At 43.5% G+C, this 18909-nt stretch overlaps 1 protein-coding gene across 1 annotated transcript in view; it reads left to right on the top strand.

The window, feature by feature from the left end:
• The window catches only part of LOC129703229 (fibrillin-3-like), a 214382-nt gene that overhangs the window by 39194 nt on the left and 156279 nt on the right, over nucleotides 1–18909 (top strand). The window contains exons 10-12 of the mRNA XM_055645508.1: nucleotides 3300–3425; nucleotides 4004–4129; nucleotides 13910–14035. Coding sequence (XP_055501483.1) covers nucleotides 3300–3425; nucleotides 4004–4129; nucleotides 13910–14035 — 378 coding nt within the window. The remainder of the gene's footprint in view (nucleotides 1–3299; nucleotides 3426–4003; nucleotides 4130–13909; nucleotides 14036–18909) is intronic.

Genomic DNA, 18909 nt, shown 5'->3' on the forward strand with positions numbered 1-18909 from the left:
ACAACTATCAACCTCTCAAAGTCCCACCCAACAACTACTTGCACAATGTGTTCAAGAAGGAACTGCAGATGCTGGAAGATCGAAGGTGCACAAAAATGCTGGAGAAACTCAGCGGGTGCAGCAGCATTTATGGAGCGAAGGAAATAGGCGACGTTTCGGGCCGAAACCCTTCTACAGACTGATGGGGGGTGGGGGGGAGAAGGAAGGAAAAAGGGAGGAGGAGGAGCCCGAGGGCGGAGGGATGGGAGGAGACAGCTCGAGGGTTAAGGAAGGGGAGGAAGACAGCAAGGGCTAGCAAAACTGGGAAAATTCAACGTTCATGCCATCCGGACGCAAGCAACCCAGGCGGAATATGAGGTGCTGTTCCTCCAATTTCCGGTGTTGCTCACTCTGGCAATGGAGGAGACCCAGGACAGAGAGGTCGGATTGGGAATGGGAAGGGGGAGTTGAAGTGCTGAGCCACCGGGAGTTCAGGTAGGTTATTGCGGACAAGGAAGTTATACCTGTCATTCGTTCTCCTCACCGAATCCTGCACACAATGAAGGACCGCGTCAAATCTGAACTTGAGAGAATGGAAACACTGGGAGTGATAGCCCCTGTCAATGACCCCTCCTCCTGGGTCTCCACCATGGTCGCAGCAGTCAAGAAGAACAAAGACGAAATAAGGATTTGCATCAACCCTAAACATTTAAACACTGTCATCAAACGACCACACCACCCGATCTGGACCGTAGAAGAGATCGCAGCCAGCCTGGGCAAAGCCACAGTCTTCTCTGTCCTAGATGCAAAGAATTCATTTTGGCAAATACCGCTAGACCATGCATCCTTCATGTTAACCACATTTGCGACGCACTTCAGATGCGATTCTTACGAATGCCATTTGGCAATAATTCAGCCAGTGAAGTTTTCCAACGTACTACGGAACAACTCTTTACTGGCTACCCATGCGACATAATCGTGGACGACATCCTGATCGGCGGGCGCAACGCACTAGAACATGACGCAAACCTGAAGCGGGTCCTGGATCGTGCCAGAGATGTAAACCACAATCTCAACCCGCTCAAGAGCAGGTTTCGGGTCAACAAAGTTACTTTTGTGGGCGATGTGTTCACCAGCAACGACCTCTGGCCAGATCCTGCTAAAACCATTGCCATCAACGAAATGGCAGCATCTACAGACGTGACAGCTCTACAACGATTTCTAGGCATGGTAACCTACCTGGGAAAATTCATTCCAAACTTCAGCGACCTGTCAGCCCTGCTGCGACAACTGACCCACAAGGATACACACTAGTCCTGGCACCAACACCAGCAGAAAGCATTGTAAACCCTCAAATAACTAATGTCTTACGACCCAACCCTCACATACTTCGATGCCGAGTTACCCGTCACCCTCACATGAGGAGGTGCCTCTCAATGTGGACTGGGTGCCGCTGGCCTACAAGACGTCGGGAAGGGTCCCAGACTGGTTGCCTGTGCCTCCCGTACCATGACCGACACTGAACAGCGCTACGCTCAAATCGAGAAGGAGCTACTCGCGGTAACTTTTGCCTGTAATAAATTCAAGGACTTTAACTTTGGCAACCCAATCATGGTTGAAACCGACCACCAGCCACTGGTCAGTATCTTCAGTAAGCCGATCCACACGGCACCAGCGTGTTTACAACGCATGATGATGGAACCACAGAAGTATGACATCAGACTAACCTACAAACGCGGTAAGGACATGCACTTTGCTGACACCCTCGGCAACCTGCGAAAAACACCTGTCTGATGATGAGCGCGAGGGGTACATGGTTATGATGGTCTCCTGCCTTCCATCTTTCTTTAGTAACTTGTCAGTTTCTTTGTTGAACTAAATTAAGGCGCATGTTGCAATCAAAAGCGCTTGAACAATTGGTTGGGAAGAAAGCCAAACTGTACGAAAGATGACTTAGGCATCCTAGTGGCACAAACAGCTGCAGATGAAACGCTACAATCGCTTGCCACTGTTATCTGCCAGGGCTTGCCAGACAAACAGCACCACTTGCCGCTGGCTATCCGCCCATTCTACCCTGTCCACGACGAACTGGTCATCCAAGATGGCATTATAATAAAAGGACAGAAGGGCGTTATCCCGACGTCTCTTCATAGCAAGTACTTCGATATTGTCCATGCAGACCATCCTGCTGCAGAAATAACCCTCCAACATGCAAAAGGTATGCTTTTCTGTCCTGACATGGCTGACTACTTTCGAGAAAGTTGCTGCCTGCCTGATTAGCAACAGCTAGACCCTGCACCAACGGAAACAACCACTTCTCCCGCACCCCACACCGTGGTCCACAGTAGCAGCCGACATCTTTGAGTGGCACAGCAAACAATACCTGGTTCCAGTCGATTCCTATTCAGGATGGTTCGAAATCGGCCTGCTCAGTAGCCTGACCTCAGCCATGTTCGTTCAAAAACTCACTCGCCTCTTTTCTGTCCATGGAGCACCCCTCAAGCTACTCTCAGACAATGGAACTCAATTCTCCAGTCAGATTTTCAAGGATTTCGCAAAAAGCTGGGATTTTCACCATACTACCAGCAGCCCCGAGTACCTGTTGTCCAACGGCCTGGCCAAGCACGCAGTAAGAAGTGCAAAAGAACTAATGGAACGCTCAAACAGAGCCGGCTCTGATGTCTATCTCGACCTACTCAACCTACAAACATCATCCACGACCCTCTCCTGGGATCTTCGGCTGAATGACTCATGTTACGGCAAACCCGCTCCACCCTGCCTATGGCCAAGCAACTGTTCGCGCACCGTCGGCGATCCAATCCCAACTCCAATGCCGCCGTGACATACAAAGAAAATACTATGATAAAACCAGTTCTCTGCTTCAACCGCACAACAAGGGATAGGTTGTCCGCATATGGTCTCTCAGAGCCTATGACCGCCTCGGAGTTTTTCTGGGGTCAACCGCAGACCCACGCTCATATCTGATTAGTGTGGACAACAGCATCTATCGACGCACCCGCCAGCTTTGTGATGGTAGGATAGTTTCAAGCACATATTTTCTCAGAGTTGGGGAATAATATAAACAGTGGCATTTTGCGCTACACAGTAAAAAGTTCCTGAACTATCAATTTAAAAGTGTAATAATTCAATTTTGTTCAATGTGAGTCTTCAGGGAATGGGTACATTTCCTACAGTAGGATGTTAAAATAAGGATAACTTATTTCAGTTGTTGAATTGCATATCCTCTTTTGCATCTCATGATTATAATTTGTAGAGTTTTATTTGGAAAGGACAAAAGTCATTTATTATTTTTCCTCCAGACATTGATGAATGTGGAACCAATACCTCAAACTGTCAACAAATCTGCACCAACACAGTCGGAAGCTTTGTGTGCAGTTGTGACCCAGGCTTCAGCACCAATGTGACCAACTCTTCCATTTGTGAAGGTACGAATTTTCAAATACAACGTTTTTCACATATGGAAAAAAGGATTTGGCAAGCAGGAAATGCCACAGAGTGTAGCAGTTAGTAGGAATAGGTGACGATTCGGGTTGAGACTTCTTCTGAAAAATGGTCTTGACCAGAAATGTCACCCATTCCTTCTCTCCAGATATGCTGTCTGTCCTGATGAGTAACTCCAGCATTTTGTGTCTATCTTTGGTGGTACCAGCATCTGCAGTTTCATCCCACACAGGTAGATGCTTGTGTTGTTCCTCCAATGCGGCAACCTCTGCTGATTATACTGCTTCACTGGTAAGGCTGGAATCCAGTGACTGGCCCCTGACTTCTCTGAGCTGCCAAAATTGTGCCACAAAATGAACCATGGTGTGATTAGAAATTATAGGTCTCACTCGTTTCTTTTTTTAAAATGGCCTAAATATTGTACTGCTTAAAGCAATGCACTGCTTCTGCCAGCATTAGAAGGCAGCCTGCATTGTTTTCATTGGATATATCTGCTTCGTTTGACAATTTTTTGGCAAATGTCAACAATTTACAGCAGGTGTAACTGTGCTTATTTATTTAGACATTGATGAATGTGCAACCAACACCTCAGACTGCCTACAAATCTGCACCAACACTATTGGAAGCTTCATGTGCAGTTGTGATCCAGGCTTCAGCATCAACATGACCAATTCTTCCCTATGTGATGGTAGGAGTTTTTAATACAAAGTTATTTACAGATGTGTAAAAGGGATAGTAGTTCTTTGGATGTTTTCACAATGGTTCAAAAATTGAACTGTTCCCATACATCAATAGTGAGATGTAGAGGCTGGAATCCTGAGATTGACCCTTGCCATTTGTGAACTGCAAAACCATGCCACCGAATGAGTTACGGTGTTGATCAGTAATTTTACTTCGGAGTCACGTGAGTGACTACGTGAAGAAGACCCGTCCTGGTGCACATGCGTCATATCGTCAGACGCATAGCGACTGCGTCCGCGTTGGAAGGAGCAGAGCCCTCTCCAAGCGGTGAGTGAAAGAAAACCTGAAGGTATGTATTTTACTTTCACTTCAGGCTATTTTTCTTCAGTAGAGACTGTGTGCTGGCAAACAGGCAAGTCTAAATAGTGAGAAAAATGGGAAAAGTAAGGGAAGCGCACCGCAGCTAAAACTCAAGAGGACAGAATGTCTGAGAGTAGCAGGTGTCCTATTAAATTCGGCTGTAGAAAACAGCGACTATAAAAACGGTAGATAAAGTACCATTGAAACACCTATAAGGTATAAGGCCAAAAAGAATACCAGGTGAACCCCACTATGAGGAGGAATATCCAGAAGATTCTGATAATGAATCATATAAGGACCAAAGCCCAATAAAGCCCAAAGTACCAGGTCTGGTCCAAAAATTCTCAGGTCCCAGATTGAAGGGACAACCATTGGCAGAAGAAATAGTATTAACTATATATCATTTGCTTCCCATCAGTTGTAAGAACTGACTATGGATGAGACTGCCAAAAAATATCAAATCCCGCAGAATTGAGCACTGCTAGCAGACCCAGCAGTAAATAATGTAATATGGGGCTATTTGGGCACCGCAGTACGCGCACAAGAAATGAGGTTACAGCGGGTGCTGAGATAATAGGATCAAGTATTATGGCTTTTGCCAGAGGCCTGGAAGAACAACATGTGAGAATGTCACAACAGGATGTTTTGGCACTAATGTGTAATGCACACTTTGAAATAATATGTCTTCGTAAAACTGCTATAAGACCTAACATACATCCTAAGTTTGCAAGGCTTTGTAAACCATCAAATATACAATTGCCAAACTTACTCTTTGGAGAAACTGTAGCCAAAAGGGTGACATACCTGAATGAAGAAGCAAAAACTGTGGGGATGATTAAACCACCGGTGTTTGGCAGATCAGTTCAAAGGCAATATCCATACCGAAGGGGGAGCAAGGTACAATATTGGACACCCGTAAACCCTGAGGTAGGTGGGTCTGGTCCTGGATGAAACATATTAAATGTTTCACATTCAAAAATTGGGGGGAAGGTTACAATTCTTCCTAAAAAGAATGATGAAAAATACATTTATACTGTGCAGTATTATGGGATTTAGAATTGAATGCTACCCATATTTGAATCCTCCTACTCCACATGTTCCAAAGCAAACGCATGTTTTCTCTTAAGAAGAGAATAGAAACATTCAAGCATTGCTTGAAATATTTAGTAGGAAAGGGGTTATTGAAAAGACAGTTTATTAAAAACCACCAATTTGTATCTAGCATTCCTAGAGCAAATAAGGATGGTGGTTGTAGAATCATTCTTAATTTAACAAGTCTTAACCCTTTTGTACAGTATAAGCATTTCAAAATGGAGCCAGCATAGATCTGCATCTTAATCTGTGGCTGTGCATGGTAAAGATCGAAGATATTAAAAAAATTAACTGGATGAATCATTAATGGCAGTTCAAAGCATTGCCTAATGTTTTAAACCTCAGCCCCTAGATTATTTACAAAATTGCTCAAACCAATCTTAGCATTATTAAGAGCCCAGGGCCATTTGATAATGGCTTATTTGGATACATTTTAATTGTGGAAGACACTGAAGCTACAACAAAAGCATCAGTATCAGTAGTCAAAGTCACATTTCAAAATTTGGGCTTTCTTATACATCCAGATAAATCTAGACTGTCACCAAACAAAACAATTGATTACTTGGGGTTTACTATTAATTCAGAACACATGACAATGATTTTACTCAAGGACATAAAGCTGCAGCTAATTGAGGGTTGTATCAAACTAATTACAAATCATCAATTAGGCAAGTGGCTAGCCTACTTGGCAAACTGATTGCTTCCTTTCCAGCTGTACAGTTTGGGCCACTGCATTATCAGCAACTGCAGCGAGCAAAGGTCCAAGCATTAAAAAGACATTTGGGTCATTTTGATAGGCCCATGAAACTACAAAAAACAGCAATTGATGATATACATTGGTGGATTAAGAATGTTCCTAATTCGTACAGAAACATTCTGGTTGAATCACCAGCTATCATTCTACAGACTGATGCAAGCGCACTAGGTTGGGGGCGCTGCTGATACCATTTCCAGCTGTGGAGGTAGATGGAATGTTGAAGAAGAATCTTTGCTCGAAGCACATGGAATTAACTATCTAGAATTATTAAGTACATTTCATGTGCTTAAAGCTTTTGGCTCTAATGTGCAAAATCTGCATGTGCAGGTTCAGATTGACAACACTATGGCATTAGCATATGTCAATCATATGGGTGGAATCAAGTCAGAAGCTTGTGACAGATTAGCAAACATTATCTGGTACTGGTGCATTAGGAGAAACATTTGGCATTCGGCAATTTACCTCTCAGGTAAATTCAATATAATTGCCGACAGTAGGTCACGAGAATTTAATGATAATACAGAAAGGATATTGAATCGTGACATTTTCTACAGCATTGTTCAAAAAATTTGGAAAGCCAGAAATTGACTTGTTTGCATCCAGACTGAACCATCAATTACCTCAATATGTTTTATGTGAACCAGATCCAGGTGCAACAACGGTGGATACATTCTCGCTAAATAGGGGTGGAATGTTTTTATATGCATTTCCTCCCTTTTGTCTTATTAGTAGGTGTCTACAAAAGATCAAACGGGATAATGCTTCAGGATTATTGATGGTCCCAGATTGGCCTACACAACCATGGTATCCACTAGTGTTAAAAATTGTGACAGAACCTCTAATGCGTATCCCAAGACAAGAAAACATACCATTGCACCCTGTAACTGGTGATGTTTATCCTTTACATGATCGTATTGATTTGTTGATTTACAGATTCTAAAAAGGCCATATGTCGAAAGGGGACTATCCAATCACACTATGGATGTAATTGCAGGAGCCTGGAGGGATAGTACCCAGAAGCAGTACATTTCTTATATTAAGAAATGGGAGGAGTTTTGTTCAAGACAAAACATTTCATATCACACTGCAGACATTTCAGATGTGTTAGAATTCCTGTCAACATTACACTTTGATGTAAATTTAAGTTATAGTGCGATCAACACTGCAAGGACTGCTCTCTCTGCATATGTATGGAGAGCATCTGAACAACAGGCTCTAGGATCACACCCCTTGGTCTGTGAATACATGAAGGGTATCTTCAATGCAATACCTCCCAGACCCAGGTATATGCAAATCTGGAATGTGAGGGATGTACTCATGTTACTTTGGGAATGGAGTCCCATTTCAAATTTGTCTTTGGACAACATTACCATGAAAGCAGTCATGTTAATGGCATTAGTTTCAGCACAAAGAGTACAGATATTACACAAATTACGTATAGACAGAATGGGAATGACAACAGAGGAAATTACATTCTATGTCTATGACTTACTAAAACAGAGCTGACCAGGAGTCACGGGTGTAAATTGGCCTTTACAGCATATCCTACGGATCCAAGACTATGTGTAGTGACACATTTAAAATGTTACATTGAGGCCACCAAGGACCTAAGAGGTTCAGAATCTGCTTTATTTATCAGCCATAAAAAACCATATAAGAAAGTGTCAGTACAAACTATTTCCAGATGGCTGAAGCAGGTGCTATTGGATGCAGGAATTGATACTGACAAATTTAAATCTCATTCCACCAGGGCGGCAGCAACATCGGCGGCCAAGGATTTGGATGTTCCAATAGACCATATCCTCGCGGCCGCAGGATGGGCAAATGAACGGATGTTTTACAAATATTACCATAAAGAGATTGCAGACCCTGGTGTATTTGGTGGTACTGTTTTGGATTCAGTATTAAATGTTCCCCAGTGATTAAAAAAGGGGACAAAAGATGTTTTATGATAAAAAAAACATTAACTGATTACATCGATGTTATGGTTGCATGTTATTGATTGTCTTTCACTCGTATAAAATCAATCAAATGCAGTGAAACGGCTGGATTGAATCTACAGCCTGAAATCACAGAAGCTTTAAAACCTTCATGTAGTCGCTCACGTGACTCCGAAGTAAAATAGTAAGATTAAACGAGAACTTACCAGTTTGAAGTTTGATCTTTATTTTATGAGGAGTTACGTTGAGGGACTACTTGCCCTCCGCTCCCACCCTAATAAAGATCAAAGGTAGGTTATGTTTGCCTCACGTAGCTTACTATTATGCTTCGGTATCTATCATCTGTGATTTCACACCGCTGCTTTGAAGATTGACGCATGTGCGCCTGAACGGGCTTCTTCACGTAGTCCCTCAACGTAACTCCTCATAAAATAAAGATCAAACTTCAAACTGGTAAGTTCTCATTTAATCTTACTATTACAAGGCAAAATCATAAATTAAAAATAATTGCCTTTATATACATGGGCACCTGGGTACTATGTCATAGGAATTATGTTATTAAGCTGGAAAGGGTACAGACAAGATTACATTGCCAGGATGAGAAGGTCTGAGCTATAGGGAGTGGTTGAGTATGCTAGGACTCTTTTTCCTTGCAGTGCAGGTGGATGAGGGGTGATCATATTGAGGTGTATAAGATCATGAGAGGAAAAGATCGAGTCAATGCACAGAGTTTCTTGCCCAGAGTGGGTTAGTTGTGGACCAGAGGACATTTTTAAGGTGAAGGGGAAAAGATTTAATAGGAATTTGAGAACTTTTTCACACCTTTGTTGGTGGGTGTGTAGAACAAGCTGCCAGAGGAGGTAGTTGAGGCAGGGACTATCCCAACATTTAAACAATTGGATAGGTACATGGATAGGACAGGTATGGAGGGATAAAGACCAAACATGGGCAGGTGGAACTAGTGTAACTGGGACATGTTGGCTGGTGTGGACAAGTTGGGCCAAAGGGCCTGTTTCTACACTGTATCACTCTGTGACTCCATATTAAGAGCCAGTCCCACTTACGTGTCCTTGGCACGCAAATTACGCGACCTCGTGGTCGTGTTCAGCCGAGATAGTCCTGCGAATATCGGGCGCAATTACATGTGTAAGCACAGCCGTCTGGAGCGCGTGTTACTCCACAAAGCTGGAGTAACTCAGCGGGACCGGCAGCATCTCTGGAGAGAAGCAATGGGTGATGTTTCGTGTTGAGATTCTTCTTCAGTCTGAAAAGAAGGGTCTTGACCCGAAACGTCACCCATTTCTTCTCTCCAGAGATGCTGCCGGTCCCGCTAAGTTACTCCAGCATTTTGTGTCTATCTTCAATTTTCTTGGCCCCGCTCTGGGGTAGAAGTGGGGGCGGACCCGGACCGCAACGGCCATGAGCCCCAGGCCGAGTGCGGCGATTGTTTGCCTGCTTCTGCTGCTGTTGAAGGTGAGACGTTGCATCACGCCAGGGTCTTGGGCCTATCCCATTTTGGCTGTCAGTTCTGCGACAGGCCGTTGGCACGCAGAGATTTTGTTCACTACAAATATTTTGGAGCCCAGCGCGATGTTGCGCACAACTACATACCCCTCCGTGCTTCTAAGTGGGACCAGCCCCTCGCGGCCATACGATGCCCATGCACCTCAATGCGACCACGAGTTTGCGTAATTTGCATGCCAAGGACACCGAAGTAGGACAGGCCGTTTACAGTGCATGGCTCACCATAATATAGATTTCTTTGTTGATTCATACAAATTTGTTCTTACACATTGAAATCTCTTCGCATCTTTTTCACAAGCGATTGTTTGCTCATTTCTATTTTGACACAAAACCATAAAGCCAGGTTTAGAAATCAGCCTCCAGAGTTAAATTTGATAAATGTTGGACCTCATTTTAAACCATAGTGACAAAATGGCTTTGATGTGCACCATAAGTTGACTGATAGTCACATAGAAACATAGAAACATAGAAATTAGGTGCAGCAGTAGGCCATTCGGCCCTTCGAGCCTGCACCGCCATTTAATATGATCATGGCTGATCATCCAACTCAGTATCCCGTACCTGCCTTTTCTCCATACCCTCTGATCCCCTTGGCCACAAGGGCCACATCTAACTCCCTCTTAAATATAGCCAATGAACTGGCCTCAACTACCCTCTGTGGCTGAGAGTTCCAGAGATTCACCACTCTCTGTGTGAAAAAAGTTCTCCTCATCTCGGTTTTAAAGGATTTCCCCCTTATCCTTAAGCGGTGACCCCTTGTCCTGGACTTCCCCAACATCGGAAACAATCTTCCTGCATCTAGCCTGTCCAACCCCTTAAGAATTTTGTAAGTTTCTATAAGATCCCCTCTCAATCTCCTAAACTCTAGAGAGTATAAACCAAGTCTATCCAGTCTTTCTTCATAAGACAGTCCTGACATCCCAGGAATCAGTCTGGTGAACCTTCTCTGCACTCCCTCTATGGCAATAATGTCCTTCCTCAGATTTGGAGACCAAAACTGTATGCAATACTCCAGGTGTGGTCTCACCAAGACCCTATACAACTGCAGTAGAACCTCCCTGCTCCTATACTCAAATCCTCTTGCTATGAAAGCCAACATGCCATTCGCTTTCTTTACTGCCTGCTGCACCTGCATGCCTACCTTGGTCACAGCATCAAAGAGCATGGAAAACGAATGTTTGGCCCAACACGTTCATATCCACGAAGATGCCCCATCAAAGTTGGTCACATTTACCAGCATTTGGTCCATATTACTCAAAATCATTCCGATAAATGTACCTCTGCAAATGTCTTTCAATTTATTGTCATTAAACCTGTCTCAACTACCTCCTCTGGCTGAGTAAATGAGCTTATTTCGCCAGATATCAACAAATGTTCTACCAACACCTCAAACTGTCAACTAAACTGCACCAACACAATCGGAAGCTTCCTGTGCAGTTGTTACCCAGGCTTCAGCATTAACGTGACCAATTCCTCGCTTTATTATTTTTTAGTACATATTTGATCAGAGTTGACGTATATTATTTACCTGCGGCAGTTCTTACTACAGTGTAAAATCGTTGCTGACTTAACAATATAATAATGAATAACAGAGTATATTATTGCAATCACTGTGAGTCTTCACAGCATGAGTACTTAATCTGCAGAAGGAAGTGTAAATGTAGAGATAAGTTATTTCAATTATAGGGTTGAGTATCCTCTGTTGCATCTCATGATTACAAGTGGTAGTGTTTTATTTGGCAAAGACAAAAGTCTTGCAAGTGTTTGACATGCGTGGATAGGGGAGAACCAGTGGATGTGGTGTATCTGGACTTCCAGAAGGCTTTCGACAAGGTCCCACATAAGAGATTAGTATACAAACTTAAAGCACACGGCATTGGGGGTTCAGTATTGATGTGGATAGAGAACTGGCTGGCAAACAGGAAGCAAAGAGTAGGAGTAAACGGGTCCTTTTCACAATGGCAGGCAGTGACTAGTGGGGTACCGCAAGGCTCAGTACTGGGACCCCAGCTATTTACAATATATATTAATGATCTGGATGAGGGAATTGAAGGCAATATCTCCAAGTTTGCGGTTGACACTAAGCTGGGGGGCAGTGTTAGCTGTGAGGAGGATGCTAGGAGACTGCAAGGTGACTTGGATAGGCTGGGTGAGTGGACAAATGTTTGGCAGATGCAGTATAATGTGGATAAATGTGAGGTTATCCATTTTGGTGGCAAAAACGGGAAAGCAGACTATTATCTAAATGGTGGCTGATTGGGAAAGGGGGAGATGCAGCGAGACCTGGGTGTCATGGTACACCAGTCATTGAAGGTAGGCATGCAGGTGCAGCAGGCAGTAAAGAAAGCAAATGGTATGTTGGCTTTCATAGCAAGAGGATTTGAGTATAGGAGCAGGGAGGTTCTACTGCAGTTGTACAGGGTCTTGGTGAGACCACACCTGGAGTATTGCGTGCAGTTTTGGTCTCCAAATCTGAGGAAGGACATTATTGCCATAGAGGGAATGCAGAGAAGGTTCACCAGACTGATTCCTGGGATGTCAGGACTGTCTTATGAAGAAATACTGGATAGACTTGGTTTATACTCTCTAGAATTTAGGAGATTGAGAGGGGATCTTATAGAAACTTACAAAATTCTTAAGGGGTTGGACAGGCTAGATGCAGGAAGATTGTTCCCGATGTTGGGGAAGTCCAGGACAAGGGGTCACAGCGTAAGGATAAGGGGGAAATCCTTTAAAACCAAGATGAGGATAACTTTTTTCACACAGAGAGTGGTGAATCTCTGGAACTCTCTGCCACAGAGGGTAGTCGAGGCCAGTTCATTGGCTATATTTAAGAGGGAGTTAGATGTGGCCCTTGTGGCTAAGGGGATCAGAGGGTATGGAGAGAAGGCAGGTACGGGATACTGAGTTGGATGATCAGCCATGATCATATTGAATGGCGGTGCAGGCTCGAAGGGCCGAATGGCCTACTCCTGCACCTAATTTCTATGTTTCTATGTTTCTATGACATTTCATTCATTTTTTTCTGCAAATCTGCAACAACACAATCGGAAGCTTTGTGTGCAGTTGTGATCTAGTTTAGCACCAATATAACGAATACTTCCCTTTGTGATGGTAGGAATTGTTTAATGCAAAATTCTTTACAGATGGACCAAAGCGATGGTAGTCACCTGTTTGTTATCACCCTGGTGCAGCTATCAGCTTGCTTAATTTCCCAAATACAAATGGTGAGATGTAAAGGCTGGAATCGAGCAATTGTCCCTTGCCATTTGTGAGCTGCCAAAACCACGCTACCGAATAAGTCATGGTGTAGAAATCATATTTTTTTAAACATAGCTTTTATATTACAGTGTTCGATCACAAAAATTGCGAGATCTAAGCATCATTTTCAAAAGCGATTGATTACTCTTGTAAGTTTTAACAGAAACACCTGCCAGGCATAAATCCAGCCTGCAGAGTTTACTTTGAAACTTTTGGACCTCCTTTAAAAACATAGTGGCAAATGTCATTGATATGCACCAGGAGTTGACTCATAGTCACTGCATCAAAAAGCATGGAGAATGAATGTTTGGTCCATCATGCTCATTTCTACCAAGATGCCTCATCTAAGGTAATCACATTTAGCCACATTTTATACAAAACCATCCCAATAAATGTACCGAGGGAAATGTCTTTCAATTTATTGTTATTGTACTTGCCTCAACTACTGCCTGTTGCTGAGTGAGGTTATTTCTCCAGACATCGATGAATGTACAACGAACATCTCACGCTGTCATAAAAAATGCAACAACACAATTGGAAGCTTCCTGTGCAGTTGTTGCCCAGGCTTCAGAGTTAACATGACCAATTCTCTGCTTTGTGATGTTAGGATAGTTTCAAGCACATATAGATTATCAGCGTTGGCGTATATTATTTAACAGTGAAAGTACTTACTATACTATAAAATGTTTCTGACCTGCAAGGATATTAGTGCAATCACTGTGAATCTTCACAGAATGGGTACTTAATCTGCAGAAGGAAGTGTGAAGGTCATGATTACAAGTGGTAGTGTTTTATTTGGCAAAGACAAAAGTCTTGCAAGTGCTTGACACATCATTTATTTTTTTCCCTCCAGACATTGATGAATGTGGAACCAACACCTCAAACTGTCAACAAATCTGCAACAACACAATCGGAAGTTTTGTGTGCAGTTGTGATCCAGGCTTCAGCACCAATGTTACCAATACTTCCCTTTGTGATGGTAGGAATTTTTATTATATACAATTCTTTACAGGTGGACCATAGGGATGATAGTTCTCTGTGTGTTTTTACACTGTTGCAGCTGTCAGCTTATATGGCAAATGGATCTTTTCCCAAACACCAACGGTGAGATGTAAATGCTGGAATCCAGAGATTGGCCCTTTCCATTTGTGAGCTGCCAAAACCATGCCACCAAATGAGTCATGGTGTTGATCAGTAATTACAAGGCAAAATCATGATTTTTTAATTAGTTGTAGTTGACGCACCATTAAGTGGATTGATGATAAGCATTGAAAATTCCAAGCATCATTTTCAAAAGTGAGTGAATTCTGATGTACATTTGGTGTAAACCCATAGTCTTGCCAGGCTTAGTCAGCCTGCATAGTTCTCTTTGAAGACATTGGACCTTGTATAAAAATATAGTGGCAAATGTCATTGATATGGACCAGGAGTTGTCTCGTAGTCACAGCGTCAAAGAACATGGAAACCACCTGTTTGGCCCAACACGTTCATGTTTACCAAGATACACCATTTAAGGTAGTACTATTTACCCACATTTTGTCAATATTCATCAAAATACCTCAGTCTCACACAGGTTGACCAACAAGCATCTTTATTGTCTAGTTCATCATCATATAAGCAGTACATCACACGTTCAGTCTACTGCAGCTACTGGAAGACAGTAGGCCAGTTCTTACACTATAAATCATACATTTAGGCGGTTTATAATTACTAAGCATTCTGATTGGCTAACATGCAATAGCCAATCTACTTCTCTTCTTGTAGAAATGAAAAAGCAACTAAGACATTTTAAACAATATGCCGAGTGAGTAATAATGGGGTTAAACAAAATCGCCATATCTAATAGGTGGCCTACTAGCTCGCCCGGTTCTCGTGCAGTAAGGGGCTGCCTCATCACCCTTTTCCTCTGTAAAGATGGGGGCTGGGGTAGGCACAACTGTGGGTAACCCAATGGGTCTGTGGAGGGAGATCGCCGCAGGGGAGCCAGGGGTTGACCGACGCAGGGACCCCAGGGTGCTGGTTACAACCGGGGACACGGGAGCAGACCGACGCGGGGAGTGGGCGGAGCTAGCCACGGCCGGCGCTGGAACAACTGTAACAGGCGTTGGTTTAAACTGGAGCAGAGGGGCATCAGGACCCTGGGATGCTGGAAGACATTCCTTCACAGGAAAGAGAGGTTGACGGTTGCGTCTGTAGAGGACACCATCGACTTTGACAGGTAGGACCGTGGGACCTTAGATGGGCCATGAATGTGTCCCAGTTTAGTGTGTCCAATATAGAAAATAGGTGCAGGAGTAGGCCATTCGGCCCTTCGAGCCTGCACCGCCATTCAATATGATCATGGTTGATCACGCAACTCAGTATCCTGTACCTGCCTTCTCTCCATACCCCCTGATCCTTTTAGCCACAAGGGCCACATCTAACTCCCTCTTAAATAAAGCCAATGAATTGGCCTCAACTACCTTCTGTGGCAGAGAATTCCAGAGATTCACCACTCTCTGTGTGAAAAATGTTTTCCTCATCTCGGTCCTAAAATATTTCCCCCTTATCCTTAAACTGTGACCCCTTGTTCTGGACTTCCCCAACATCGGGAACAATCTTACTGCATCTAGTCTGTCCAACCCCTTAAGAATTTTGTAAGTTTCTATAAGATCCCCCCTCAATCTTCTAAATTCTGTCTGTAGTTGCACCACTTGTCCCTGTATAAGTGTTTGAGTGGCTTGCTGGTCTTATCATAGAAGCGTTTCTGCTTCTTGATTGAACTGCACATGCTTTAGTATCGTGGATGGGGAGTGGACGTTTGGTTGTAGCTGTTGCTGAGAGACAGGCAGTGGTGGACTCGTCTGGCGGGGCATTAGCCGCTGGGCTGGGGAGCCAAGAACGTTGTCTCTTGCAATATTTTGTAGGTTTAGCAGGTCTAGGTAGATGTCAGATTTAGCTAGATAGGAGCGCTCCATGAGTTGCTTTGCACTCCGAACAGCACGTTCGGCAAGTCCATTGGATTGCGGGTATTCTGGACTGCTGGTGACATGTTGGAAGTTCCACCGTTTAGCAAAGTCCTTAAACATTTGGCTGGTGAATTGAGTTCCATTATCAGTCTCAAGATGAACAGCTACCCCATGCACAGAAAGATGAATGTTCAGTGATCCAAATCACTGTTTCAAAAGTGATCGTTGGCAGGAAGTCAAGCTCAAACCAATTAGAGTAGGAGTCCTCTCGAACAAGGTAGTGTTTCCCATGCTATTCGAAGATGTTGGCAGCCAGTGATGACCATGATAAAGAGAGAGCTGGCTGGGGTAAGAGGGGCTGATTCTGCTGATGCGGTGACTGGCTGTTGCAGATCGCGCACGATTCTGTTTTTTCGCGTATGTACTTGGTCATCCCGGGCCAGTAGATCATACTCTGGGCTCATTTTATAGTGGCCTCCGTACCTGGATGGCATCCGTGGATCTCGTCATAGTACTTTCTATGTACTTTCTTAAGATTGAAGTATGCCAGTGTAGGTGCGCTGGCTAGCTGGAGCTTTAAAGTCTCAAAGACTCTTTGTGGTGTTGTGGAAACCAGGACCATGCGTTGTCCTTGTGGGTCAGTTGTCGAAGAGGGGCAGAAAGTTCACTGAGGTTGGGAATGAATTTGCCCAGATAGTTGACCATGCCGAGGAATCGTTGCAAACTAGTAACGTCGGTTGGGACCGGCAGTTCATTGATGGCTGCAGTCTTTAATGGATCAGGTTTTAATCCATTGCTGTTGAATACATTACCGACGTAGGTGACCTCTGGAACTCTGAACTTGCATTTCCAAGGGTTGAGTTTCAGATTAATTTCTCTGGCACGGTTTAGTATTTTCTTCAGGTTGGCATCATGCTCGGCCATGTCAAGGCCGTATACTAAGATATCGTCAACAATTATGGCCCATGGATATTATACGAATAGTTGTTCCATTGCGCGTTGAAAGACTTCGCTGGCATAGTTGATGCCAAATGGCATCCTTAAAAACCTATGTGGCAAACGTTGTTAGAGCAGACAATGCTCGGTCCAGTGGTATTTGCCAGAAAATACTTTTGGCATCAAGGACTGAGAACATCGTTGCATTGCCAATCTGTGCCGCTACGTCCTCAGTTGTTCGCATCGGATACTGCTGTCATTTATTAATGTATTTAAATCTTTAGGATTGATGCAGATCCGTAACTCTTCCTTGTCTTTCTTGGTGGTTATGACCATAGTGGAAACCCAATCAGAGGGCTCGCTGACCTCAGCAATGACTCCGATGGAGATCATGCGCTTAGGTTCGGTGTGGATTCTCTCCCGCATGCCACGAGGGGCGCAGTGAAGTGCACAAACTATTGGGGTGACTGCATGATCCACAGTGATCTTGTCTATCGTAGGCAGTTTGCCAAGTTTGTCATCAAACAAGTCTTTGTAATTGGATAGCTTCTGCTGTGTTGGTTCCTCTGCATTTTTAATTATTCTGCAGTAGTTGACGCACCATTAAGTGGATTGATGATAAGCATTGAAAATTCTAAGCATCATTTTCAAAAGTGAGTGAATTCTGATGTACATTTGGTGCAAACCCATAGTCTTGCCAGGCTTAGTGGTCAGCCTGCATAGTTTTCTTTGAAGACATTGGACCTTGTATAAAAATATAATGGCAAATGTCATTGATATACACCAGGAGTCACAGCGTCAAAGAACATGGAAACCACCTGTTTGGCCCAACACGTTCATGTTTACCAAGATACACCATTTAAGGTAGTACTATTTACCCACATTTTGTCAATATTCATCAAAATACCTTAGTCTCACACAGGTTGACCAACAAGATTCAGATTCAACAAGATTCAGATTCAGATTCAGATTCAATTTTAATTGTCATTGTCAGTGTACAGTACAGAGACAAGCATCTTTATTGTCTAGTTCATCATCATATAAGCAGTACATCACACGTTCAGTCTACTGCAGCTACTGGAAAACAGTAGGCGAGTTCTTACACTATAAATCATGCATTTAGGTGGAGTTATAATTACTAAGCATTCTGACTGGTTAACATGCAATAGCCAATCTACAAAAACCTTCTTGATAAATGAACCAATGTAAATGTCTTTTAAGTGTTGTAATTGTACCGGCCTCAACTACCTCCGCTGGCTGAGTAACTAAGCTCATTTCTCCAGACATTGATGAATGTGCAACCGACACCAGGAAATGTCAACAAATCTGCACCAACACAATCGGAAGCTTCGTGTGCGGTTGGATCCAGGCTTCAGCATTATTGTGACCAACTCTTCCATTTGTGATGGTTGCAATTTTCAAATACAAAACTTCTCACATGTGGAAAAAAGGATGTGTCAAGCTGAAAATGCCACAGAAGGTAGAAGTTAGTAGGAATGGGTGACGATTCGGGTTGAGACTCTTCTGAAAAATGATCTTGACCAGAAATGTCACTCATTCCTTCCATCAATACAATCCAGTATAGTTTATTGTCATTTGAACCTCAAATGAAGTTCAAACAAAATTTGGTTTCTGCAGTCATACAAAAAGAAGAAACAATTAACAAGCGTGAACAAGACACAATTAACAAGACACACAATTAACCCAATTTACACAAACATCCATCTCAGTGAATCTCCTCCTCACTGTGATGGAAGGCAAAGTCATTGTCTCTCCCCTGTTTTCCATTCTTCTCCTGATGTTAAAGCCCCCGGCGGGCGATGACAAGTCCCGCGGCCGTTAAGGCCGTGCTGAGCGATGTAAGGCCCTGCTCCGGGTTGTTTTCAACCCCGCAATTCGGATGGGAGAAGTTACCATTGCGGGAGCTCCAAAAAGCGGTCTCCCACCAGGGACCCGTGAGCTCCCGATG

Source organism: Leucoraja erinacea, chromosome 14 (genome assembly GCF_028641065.1).
Source record: "Leucoraja erinacea ecotype New England chromosome 14, Leri_hhj_1, whole genome shotgun sequence".
Lineage (NCBI taxonomy): Eukaryota > Metazoa > Chordata > Chondrichthyes > Rajiformes > Rajidae > Leucoraja > Leucoraja erinaceus.